Raw genomic sequence first — 11,722 nt, forward strand, 5'->3', positions numbered from 1 at the left:
CCCCAACACATAAAAAGTTTTTATATAAAACAATCCCCCACCCCCAATTAAATACAAAAATAAAGAAAACCCGTTTGCCAGCGGCCAGTTGTTTTACAGAAGGATTTTGTCCTGAATTCCTAACGCAAAAGGGAATGGTGAAATGGGAATGGCGGCCCCCCCCAGCGCCCCCCCCAGCCACCGCATGGTGCGGAGCTGTGGGATAAAGCACCGCCAGGTAACGCTGGAGGAAACGGGGACAGTTTTGGTGACAGTTTCAGTGACAAATTCTCCCCTCCCGACGGTGTCCACCAGCAAACCCCTCCCTCCACGGTCCACCCCGGAGGCGGCAGGACCAGAAAGGCCAAACCCACAGTTTTCCCATAGCTTCCCCCCAAAAAAATCTTGGATGGGAGATTAAAAATCCCGCTCATCCCAAATGGAATAGGATTTCAGGACAAAAACAGAGGCAGCGATTGACTTTCTTTGCCATTTTACTTTATTGGTGTTAATTTAGCACGTTCCCAGGAGGCAGGTGGCGTTCAGAAATCATTTCGTTTTCCTCTCCAGGGCCAGGCTATCGTGAAGCTTGGACACCTCCGGCTCGTAGGCCTCCATGACTAACGTCCCGTTGTTATCGAAGAATTTCGCGATGGATTTGGTGAACTCGGCTTCCCTCTGCTGTTTGGTTTTCCCGCTGATGAAAGTCAGCTTCAGGGTGTATTTGTCATCAAACCTGCAGAGAGATTTTCAGAACAGAAATTAAGTCCGGCTCAGCCGAGACACCAACGAAAAGCTGACGAGAAATCCTCATCTTTAAGGGGGGAAAAAAAACCACCCAGGAGTGGAGGTCCCCCCCTCGGACATTCACAGCCACAACAATCGGGCGTTAATTATAACTCAATTAAAGATTTTTATACTCTTCGTGATTAATACCCCCCATTTAAAGAGAAGCAAAACGTGAACGTTCGCGGCAGATAAGCGCGTGGCACCGCTCCCGTTTCTACATTGGGACGGAGCAAAACCAGAGTTGTAGGTATAAAAAGAAAGGAAAATATTTAGGGTGACCCTACGGAATGATACAGACGGAAACGGCGCGCACGAGGCTGGCGAGCCCGTCGCAGATCGCCGTTAATTCTGAGTAATTATATTAATCCGGAGTTGCCTGGGAAGCCGCAGAGATCACGGCGCAGCAGCCCGATCCTTTGCATCCCCGGCGCGGAGCCACCAATATTGCAAAGCCGCCAACATTTTCCCCCTGTTTTGTTTAGGAGTTATCCAAAATGCAGCTTTTCTGCCCCGCTGTGGAGCCGGCGGTAGCTACCGGTACAGGCAAACCAAAACCCGGTGGCAACACCAGATCATTCCCGCTGGTTCCCGCAGCAACGATACCGTTTGAGACTGGAAGAGAGCTGCCAAACGTCGTCGGGGTCCATCCCCGCCGGGTCTTTCCTGTGAGCTACGAGGAAAATACTCTTTTCTTTGTATGAGGTATAGATGGTGAGGATCCCCATCATCACAAAATACGTGCAAAACCAAAAAACATCATTAAGGAAACTCAGAAGTTGCAATCAGAAGTAGAAATTAGGCAGAGAAAGTGCTCGGATCCCCTCGGACACCGTCGTTTAACCGCCTCTCACGACATTATCATTCCAAACGGGACTCTTGGTTGACACCTCGTTAGCACGAGGAATTAAATAATCATTGGGACACTTTCTTAAATCTTTGCCGTTGCAGAAGAGCGTTAAGCGATGCCTGGAAGTGGCGGGGGGAAGTGACAACTCCCTAACACGCTTTCCTGAAAGGGACTTCTCCAGCTACATAAAATGCTTCATTTGTGAAACCATGAAGTAGAAATTACAACAAAATACCGTTTTCAATTGCTTTGCTAAATTTTTGGAGCAACATCTGTTGGGAGACAGTGGGAAAACGTCAGACCAAACGAACGACAAAAAAAAAGGCATTCCTCCTAAGCACAGATCGAGAATCATTTAATTCCGAAAATGAGAAAGATCAAGTGCCGCAAGACAAATTATCTCAAGGTCCCTGCTGAAAGCCGCCCAGAAGAACCGTAGCCGGGAAAAATGAAATCACTTGCCCACAGTCACGCAGCCGTTAGTGGTACGGTGACTCCCAGGCCGGCAAGAAGTTTCCAGGCTACCAGTTCGGACTGCCTGGCTGGTACCATCAAAACTGCGCACCCCTCATCTGTCACGGACGTTTAAGGTTGTAAAAGCTCTGCCGGCATCTCTCTTCATAAAGGAGCCGCAGGGAAATCAGCGCCACGCTGCCCCCGAGAACCCAAACGGGGTAAAAATAAGCCCCAGCTATGCTGCCTAACTGGAAATCTTAGAGTTGACTTCTAAACAGAGTTGACATCTAAACATTTCAACCCCGATTTGCAGCGCTGCCCTCCTAAACGCAGCGACTGCTCCTCTGCGGCCAAGGCGTTGGCGAGAATTACCTCCATTTTACTCTTCGGTACCCGATTTGTCATATTAGGAAAGAACAGATGTCTCTGTAACCAGACTATAGGTAGAATTTAAAAAAAAAAAAACCAAACCGCCAATCCACAAAACAACCCCCCCGAAGCTTTCAAGAGCTGCTCTTCAGACTGAGATTAAGACGCCGAAACGGAGGAATCTCCCGGCAGTCGGTGTCCGAGAGGTGGAAAACGCACTGCCGACCCCTCCGGTGTGAGCTGAATCACCGTCCCGGCTTTCCACACCACCGCGGAGGGAAGGCGGGACTCCCACATCACCCAAATTTAGGTGCATTACAGCCAGACAGGCAGGAATTTTGCCATCACATGAATATTACTTGATTATCAGCTGATGTCTACACCACGGGCAGCAAAATTCCCGCAAAATGGGAATACAGAGAAGGGTTTTGTTGTGCTTTACAGGGAAAATAAACCCCTTTTGGTATAAATGAGACGACATACGTAAAGGATATGATACAACACAAAAGGCAAGAACAGGTTTGGATTCAGGAAAAGGGTGCAGGTAATCCCAAATCAAAGCTACAATCGCGAAGAGACAAGAGATTGTGCAGATGATGAGGCGACCGTCGATCAAACGGAAATTTTCAACGTACTTGTACTTTTCCAGGAGAACCTGCGGGAGAAACACACAGCTGAGTTGATTCGGGGCTTTTCCTAAAATTTGACAAACTGCTTCTGGAAAGGATTTAGATAAAACAATCTCAATTATATAGAAAAACTTTATACAGAATTAATTATATAGAAATGTTATACAGAATTAATGTCTGCATCAGACATTGTAATAAATGGGAGGGACCTGGACAGGCTGGAGAGGTGGGCCCATGCCAACCTCATGCAGTTCAACAAGGCCAAGTACGAGGTCCTCCATCTGGTTGGGACAATCCCAAGCACAACTCCAGGCTGGGCGGGGAATGGCTGGAGAGCAGCCCTGAGGAGAAGGACCTGGGGGTGCTGAGTGACCAGAAGCTCAGCATGAGCCGGCAATGTGCAATCGCAGCCCAGAAGGTCAACCGCATCCTGGGCTGCATCAGAAGTGTGGCCAGCAGGTCAAAGGAGGTGATTCTGCCCCTCTACTCCACTCTGGTGAGACCCCACCTGGAATACTGCATCCAGCTCTGGAGTCCCCAACATAAGGAGGACATGGACCTGCTGGAGTGTGTCCAGAGGAGAGCCACAGGGTGACCCGAGGGCTGGAGCACCTCTGCTGTGAGGAGAGGCTGAGAGAGTTGGGGCTGTTCAGCCTGGAGAAGAGAAGGCTCCGGGGAGATCTTATTGCCGCCTTCCAGTCCCTAAAGGGGCTCCAGGAGAGCTGGGGAAGGACCTTTTACTGGGGCATGGAGTGACAGGACGAGGGGGAATGGCTTCAAACTGGAAGAGGGCAGGTTTAGATTAAACATTAGGAAGAAGTTTTTCCCTGTGAGGGTGGTGAGGCACTGGCACAGGTTGCCCAGAGAGGTTGTTGAGGCCCCATCCCTGGAGGTGTTCAAGGCCAGGCTGGACATGGCCTTGGGCAACCTGGTGTGGTGGGAGGTGTCCCTGCCCATGGCAGGGGGGTTGGAACTCGATGATCTTCAAGGTCCCTTCCGACCTAAACCATTCTACGATTCTATGAAGTAATTGCTGATGCGCAGATACGGCCTTAGCCACGGGAACCACAAGAGATGCTACAGAACCAGCCTGGATACAGGCAATTTGCAATCCAACCAAAAAAAGTTTATGGAGTTTTTAAATTGAATGTAGAAACCTAAGAAAATAGAGCATTTCCCAAGAGGGGGAAATCAGCAGTGGCAGAACGTACCTTTTTGGCAGAATCATCCAAAGAATTTTTCACCGCTGAACCGTCCCATTTGTCAATTTTTACCGGTTTGTCATCGATCTTCCACTGCAACGGAAACCAAATGGAATTAAGGGACTTTGGCGCGCGTTAGCCTGTCACTTGAACACGCTGGTTCCAGTCATGAGCACAAACGGAGAAGGCAACCCAGCAAAGCGCTGCCTGTTTGGGAAACCTGCCCAGAGACAGAGGGAACCCGGGGCCTGTTCCACAGCCATACCGCCCCAAAAGTCCCCTCAGCACCCGGTACCCGTCACCCCCGCAGATCTAAGCTTGTCGTGGGTACTGAAGAAATTTGGTGAAGTGACTTTTTACATCAGTTTTAGCCCGATTTCGATTCTGCGTTTGCTGGCCCCGTTTGCCATCCACGGAAAGCGTCAGTTGTGACTTCATTTTTGCCTTTGAAGGTATTCCCGCTTTTCAGCCCAGCTGTTACAAACTGACTCTCTCTCTGGGGGTTAACGAGAGCAGGAAAATTTCAAGGCACCCTTAACAATCAGGGTAGAAGGGGAGAATATAAAGGCACAAACAAGAAATGAAGTTTCAGTCAGACCATCCTCCAGAACAAAACCAAAAGCGCTTCTGTTGCTCTTCTATCTATATTCAGATTTTTCCGGAGAAGCTGGTCCTTCACCACTAATGAATCTCAGATACAACAGCTCAGCTTTTCAAAGGGGTTCATTTTCCTCTGAACTATATTATTTTTTGGTGACGCTATTCCTTTCGGCCACAGTCGGACATGTAAGCTTGAGCCCTGTGTATTTAAGTCATCAATTCTTTCAAACAGTTGAGTGACTTGAGCTCAAATTTTAGCTGCTGTTAGAAGCAGTTCTCAGCTTTGCTCGTGTTATTTCCTGCTCCTGAAGCTCACAAGTTGGATTTATTAACTACCCGTCAGAAGAGCTCATTTCCCCTCTCTGGCAGGAATGAAACCATTTTAAAGTAAGATGTAAAACCTGATCTACTTCCCCTACACTCACACTGGGAAAAGCCTTATTATCCTTCAGGCTCTGCAGGTGTGAATTATTAGGTGCACAGTAAATGTCACCGTGCCTGCACATGCACTACCTGGTTTACGAGGGACAAAAGCAACAGCCAGAAGCATTTAAAAGTCACGGACAATTGGGAAAGAGCCCTCACATCAGTTACAAAATATTTTAGCTGGCTATTTTTTTGTAGCCATCAGTTTTTCCTAAGGTTAACTAACACACATGACAATTGAAAGTCAAACCTTTGCTGTGAAAGAATAGAGAACAATCCTTTCAAAGATTTATTTTGCCTTATAAAAGCATCTCTGATAGTTTTATTTCTTGCCCTTTGGGGTTCCTAAAGATTAAAGTATCAAGAGCAAGACCCAGGGAGAGGAAAAAAAAACCCTTTTTTCCTAATTAGCGAATTGGAAGTCAGAAGTCTCTTAGTAGTAACACCACCACCCAATCCCTCTGTCCTTATCCCACAGATAGATGAAAAAAACCAAAGCTTTGAAGAAACCCATTCAGCCTTCACCCCACCGCTCCCAGGCACAGCCTCCGTTCCTCGCCAGGGAGCGGAAGGAAAGCCAACGAGGCTGTCGATGTGGAAATGTATTCCGCTTTGCAAAACCCTAAACCGGAACACTTTTGTGAAACAGCACCAGCTACTTCTGCTACAGAGCTATTCTTGTAGGGCGCAGACAAGTCCTGTCATTTTAAAGAGGAAAATATTGACTAGTAAGACACGTGCAAGACGCAGCACAGCTGGATTCGCTATGAGATACGCTAATACCTGAACCCTCAACTCAGAGGTGACTGTTGGGAAATATTCTGTCCTCTGTTGTACCCGTACAGCTCAAGTGAGGGGAGGCCTTACCCAGGAGGGAAGGCATCATTCGACCCATAGAGTTTATTTTTCTTATTGATAAAACTCTGTGAAAAGGCTCAGTCTTTGTAGTTCGTCAACCCTCCCCCCCACCCCGCTGCTTTTTACAAATAATAAAGAACAAAATGAATGAGAAGTTTTTAACACCACGAGGAACCTCCACGGGCCATCCGAAGCCTTCCTTCAGACCAGATCTGCCTTTAAATACAGTTGCCTTTTTTTTTTTTTGGTCAAAGGCTACTAAAAAAATCATTTTGAAGATGTAAAAAATATACCCGAACAAATATTTTGAGTAAGTTTTCCACATTTCGAGGGCTAAAACAAGACAATCCTTAATATAAAATATGACAGTGTTCTCCACCTTGTTCCTGAGAGCAAGAATCCAGAGATACTTGAGAAGATATCACTCAAGTGATATGTTTTATGATAAATATTTAATATTGGAGCCTTTGCTTTTGGCAACAGCATGGTTTACCTGGTATTAAAGCACAATGTACCTATCCCATCATCAACGCTCAAGTTTTTATTCAATCTTATTATGTTTGCTTTTTCTTCCTAAACCCCGTGAGGATGGAATCAAAGCAATTTCTTCTCTTCTCCTCCCAAATAAAACCAACAGCTTCTTAGATATACCTGAAGACAGAATAGCTGGAAAATACCAATGAGAAAAGCTCAGGAATCAAGAAATAAATGAAAATAAAGCCCAAGGCTTTTTTTTTTTTTTTTATAAAAACCTCAAAATTTTAAAGCTATTTTATAGCTACAGGACTGCTAACACTTCACTTGCAGAAGGGATTTGCATAGAGGGGAATATCTGTACGTTAAAAAAGTCGATGCACTTCTGTAGTAACATATCCAGGAAACCCGTGACAGAGCAAAAACTGGATTCTTGCTTCTTGCTCTCTGTCCTGAACCACCTGACACTGCAATTACCAGATAATATCCATGATATTTAACTGATACCGATCTCTTAACAGAGAAGTGGCGCTTTCAGGGGCAGATGTAAAGCCCACATGACGTATTTTTGGAAATAAAGCTGTTACTGGGGAAAAAGATCTAATCTTAGACTGTCTAAAGCACCGAGCTGAACCAGCAGTTCTTCAGTTCTTGTTCAGGATTCCCTGTGACTGAGCCTGCTCTGCTTCAAGACATAACAGCTTGACAATCCCAGGGTGGTTCATGTCAGGGAGGACCTTGTATCTGGGACACATCTGCGGTTTGGGACTTCAGCCAGGGAGAAGCTTTAGCCCTCCCTTTACCTTGGTCTTGATGTTCCCACGAGGTTACTTCTCCTAACACAGTACAGCACCGCAGTGCTGCTGCTGCTTCTCTTAATTCTTCCAGGCTGATCTGCAGGACCAAAGAGTTTGGGGGAGGCTGAGACGCTGCACCGGCACCCAGAGCGCCAGTGCTGTGGCAGAGGAGCAGAAGGAGGTGCTCAAAGGAAACGATCAACATCCACGCTACCTCTACGTCCAGATGTGCACAGACGTGTGCACATCTGCATGCTGATGTCTATATACCAGTGAAACCCTGGGCAAAACCTTTGACTGACAGCCAGCCCCAGGTTCAGCTTGGAAGAGAGCCGGAGATTCGGCCCCTACCACCAAGTGCTCACCCTCAAACAGGGGTGAAAGCCTCCACCTCCTCTTGGGTCTGCAGAACAGCCCTGCCTTGCCTGCACAGGCTGGGGAGGAAAGGTGAAGCTGAACTGGTGTCTCGTGGAGCCTGGAGATGCGGAGCCCATGGAGACATGCAAACAAGTCTCCTCCTCCAGCTCGTGGATGGTATTTTTCTACCAGTTACTCATTTTCAGCACTTCGGGTGCGAGCTCCAAAGGCTTCAAAAGAAAGGCTCAGATTTGGCTGCAGTCTGATGGAGGAAAAGAAAAACTCAAGCAGTTCAAAACAGATTTTTAGTTTTGGTGTGATTTCACTCCTTTGTTTTAAAAACCAAGTGAAAGGTTATCATACTTGTCATGAACACATCCTAACTACGAATGGGAAGCAAATACGGTGTTCTACAGCCAGACACAGTTAGGAAGTGGATTTGGTACCTGAAAGCATACCGGTGTAAGAACAAGGCTTCAGAACGAAGGCTGAAATATAGCCAGTGGTTACCTTACTTAAAAACAAAGAATAAAATCAGAAACACATTTTCAGAAAGCCGCAAACCCAACCTGTCACTAGAAGCGCACAAAGGCCCCAGCTGTTCACACCCAAGTAAAGGTGCAGCCTGCAGCTGGATCACAGCAGGGGAGCATTCTGATGTTAGCTCCAAAAAAGGGACAGCAAAACGAGCGCTTTCTTTCGCAGCAGACACAGCAGGATCTGAGCGCTCACAAGGTTCATTTGTCAAGCTATCACCTTCATTTAAATCCCTTCACAAAACTCCCTCGTAAGCAGGAGGTACAGAAAAATCCTACGGCAGAAATTTCAAGATGTTCACATCTCAGAAGAATGAGAAGGCACAAACTTAACTTCCCCCCCTCCCCCCCCAGCCTTGTTCCTTCTGCCACTACTGTCAGCCTCATTTACATCACGTCCAATTTTAGCCTGCAACATCTTCTGGGTAGCTAGCTTGTCTCTTTAAATATTGCTCTGAAGTTTACAGTGCACTTTGGGTATTACACACATAAATAATCAAGTCATAAAGTAAAGAAGATTTGTTGCTACTGCAAGAGGAGCACCAGCCCCCTCTTCAAGGGGAAGAACATTTATGCATCTAATCTGTGTTTTCTATTGCAAGGATGAAAAGAAAGTAACCTCCCCTTCCTAAACCCTAAAATCAGAAACACTTCATACTGGGACCTGCAACGCTACAGGAGAGAGAGGTTGGAAGAGCCTCAGCAGATGATGCACATCGACTCCCTCAAGGCACACAGCCGACGCTGCAGCTGATTGCCTTTTCCTGTGGGTTGGGCTGCAGCTGAAAGAGCAGTGAGTCCCAAACCACAGGTCCCCACCCCCTAACAAATTCTAAAATAACAGCCACATTGCACACCATGAGCCAGGCAGAAGCAGGATTTGCAAGTGGCAGAGTCCAGAGACACCTCATCGCGTATCAGTTCCCTCCTCTTCCTCTTGAAGGAAGAGTGGTAGCAAACTCCAGCAAGTCAGCGCGGCTGTTCTCAGCTCCAACTAGCTCAGCCTCTGCCTTGGAGGAAGGAATTCTGGACCTCACTCTACCCAAAATACCAGTGCTGCCTGACTGTACTCACAGTATACATCCCCTGGTCCCAGAGAGCTCCTTCTGGGGCAGAGAAGCGGAAGGCAGTCGCAGCAGTTTGTATTCAGGAAGTGGTTTTAGTCCTGGAGCTTGCAAAACCTTCGAAGGTTTTGCTCTAGTAGCAGCAGAATGTGGTTAATAACTTAGTGTTGCGCTAAACGGGTGAAATCTCAAGGTGTTAGAGAGGATTGTAACCGCTGCTGCACATTATTTTGAAGTCAGTGAGTGTGCACTCTTAGGTGGTCCTGGTTAAATTGGGAGAGGTCAGGAAGAGCTACCTGGTTATCGCAAACACTGGAAGAACACGAGAAGGACAAAAAATGGGATAGTTAAAACAAAAATCTCCCTAAACTCACCCCGATTTAGCTCATTAACAAAGTACAAAAAGATATGCTAAACAAGGAACCTGTCTGAACAGTGTAAAGCCTCGCTGATAACCCATTATTTCTCTGTTTAAGAAAAGCTTGAGCAAATTACGGATCTAAGGCTACAATTCTCCAGATAATACCTCAGCAATATATACACCGTTTGGCAGAAATGACCAGATTTCATTTAAGTTATCCAGAGGGAGGAAACGAAAGCACACAGACCAGCATGGGATAGAGGGGAAAGAAGACAGAACCTTATCAAGCACGCATATGTACTTCAGGCAGAAGCCCTGCTGAAACTATTCAGTGGTTTCTCACTAAAAGATTCAGCTCCCACTCCAACAGTGCATTTCCCTTTCCAAAGCCTCCTTTTCCTTCTGAAATAACTACCTCATAGCATCCATAGAACACGGCGGGAGGAGCAGGAACACCTCGAGAGCATGAGATGCTTTCCAGAGTTCTTAAAGCTTAACCACAAAGCACTGTCATTTCAATACTGAAAGCTAAGCATATTTTCAGAAGATAGCCAGAAATATTTCATTAGCACACCTTTCCCCGATAGCATTCGCTCAACAACTTGATCTACTGTTCTGGAAAAAAAACCCCACCAAATTCTTCAGGATAGTAAGAACAGCTTCATCTCAAACAGATGCAAGAAAACTATACTTTTTATGGTGCGAAACACAGTATGTTCATGTTAAGTTATGAACAGACACACATGAATGAAAATCAAAGTGTTTTCAATTGCAGTCAAAGATGCCAAACACACCATTCTGAATACACCCTTTTGCAAACAGACACAGACACAACTGTTTCCATCTTCTTGTAGAAAAAAAAAAAATGCCTCCAGGTCTTTAGTTTCAGCTACCAGCTTGCCAAATTCCACAAAGAGCTGTGACACAAACACCTGACCGCTTAAAACCGAGCTGAGGCGAAAGCCGCTTTACAAACACGTTCCTTTAAACTACGGAGACTGGGTTTATCAGCAGACTTTTACGGTACGCTCTGCTCCACCTGACACCTCTGCCATAGTCCAGCGTTACTTTCCTGGCAAAACACCCACCGGGAGGAGCGCAGCTGTACCGCTAGCTGGAGTTTTGTTAGGGCGGCTGGGCTAAAACCAGCCACGCTGGCAAAAAATAAATTAAAAAAAAAATTAAAAAAAAATAAAAAAAAAAAAAGGGATCTCGCAGCCGGACGTGCGGTAGGGCCTGCCCGCGGGACGCTTCCTCCCTCCCGGCCCCTCTTCTGCCATCGATTCCTACGAGGAAGCAGCAGCGGGAGCTCCCCACAGCTGAGGCGAAGGATGCCCCTAAGTAGCGGGGGGCGGGAGGGCCCCACTGAGGCCGTAGTCCCGGGATGGCTGCGGCTCAGCCCAGCGCCAGGGCGGCTGTAGGGACACCGCTGAGGCGGCGGCGCCTGGAGGAGGAGTCCTAGCGGGCCGAGCCCCGGGGGGGCACGGTACCTTATCGAGCAGCCCGTTCCTGCCGCCTTTGGCCGCCATCTTCTCTCTTTCCCCGTTCTTCCTCCCTAAAAATCCCCAAATCTTCTACTTCTCTACCGTCATTCATTCCATCTTTAACTTAAAAACAGTTTCGGATTGCTCCCTCAACCTGGTCTCTGGGTGGATCTGCACAAGACACTAGGCACAATACGTTCATGTAAAAATTAGGGAGACTGTTCCTACTTTTTATACTACTTTTAGCACAACGTCTTAGGCTCTTAATCAAAACCTGTATCCCCTTTTCATTTTTAACTCAGCGGCCCACTCATATTTCAGTTCTGTTCAAGAAAGTGGGATGGGATGGGATGGGATGGGATGGGAAGGGATGTGAGGGCAAGACAGGGTGTATGTGAGGAGTGGGAGTGTTTGTGGTGTCACGGGTGGGTGTATGTGTGTGCGAGTGGGGTGTGGGAGCGTGCCCACGGGTCTCTGCGTGGGGTGTGTGTGTT

The 11,722-nt window shown here is 47.1% G+C and overlaps 1 protein-coding gene across 1 annotated transcript; it reads right to left on the reverse strand.

Moving 5' to 3' along the window:
• Positions 1 to 460: 460 nt before the first annotated feature.
• SPCS2 (signal peptidase complex subunit 2 homolog (S. cerevisiae)) lies at positions 461 to 11,273 on the reverse strand. The gene is made up of 5 exons (XM_009890999.1): positions 11,235 to 11,273; positions 4,281 to 4,364; positions 2,935 to 3,095; positions 1,372 to 1,506; positions 461 to 715 (listed from the first exon to the last, which is right to left on the reverse strand). Exons 1-5 carry the CDS (start codon positions 11,271 to 11,273, stop codon positions 529 to 531), a joined length of 606 nt encoding a protein of 201 aa, XP_009889301.1. The 3' UTR covers positions 461 to 528.
• Between the last annotated feature and the right edge of the window lie 449 nt (positions 11,274 to 11,722).

The sequence above is a fragment of the Charadrius vociferus genome, unplaced genomic scaffold, assembly GCF_000708025.1.
Source record: "Charadrius vociferus isolate BGI_N301 unplaced genomic scaffold, ASM70802v2 scaffold407, whole genome shotgun sequence".
NCBI lineage: Eukaryota > Metazoa > Chordata > Aves > Charadriiformes > Charadriidae > Charadrius > Charadrius vociferus.

Bases quoted from the DNA above. Each gene is read 5' to 3' on its own strand.
- SPCS2 (XM_009890999.1), bottom strand. From the start codon at position 11,273: ATGGCGGCCAAAGGCGGCAGGAACGGGCTGCTCGATAAG. The intron at 3,096-4,280 runs GTACGTTCTGCC...TTTCTCCCGCAG, and splicing joins TGGATGATTCTGCCAAAAAG to GTTCTCCTGGAAAAGTACAA. The intron at 1,507-2,934 runs ATATCCTTTACG...TTGGTTTTGCAC, and splicing joins CTTGCCTTTTGTGTTGTATC to GTATTTTGTGATGATGGGGA.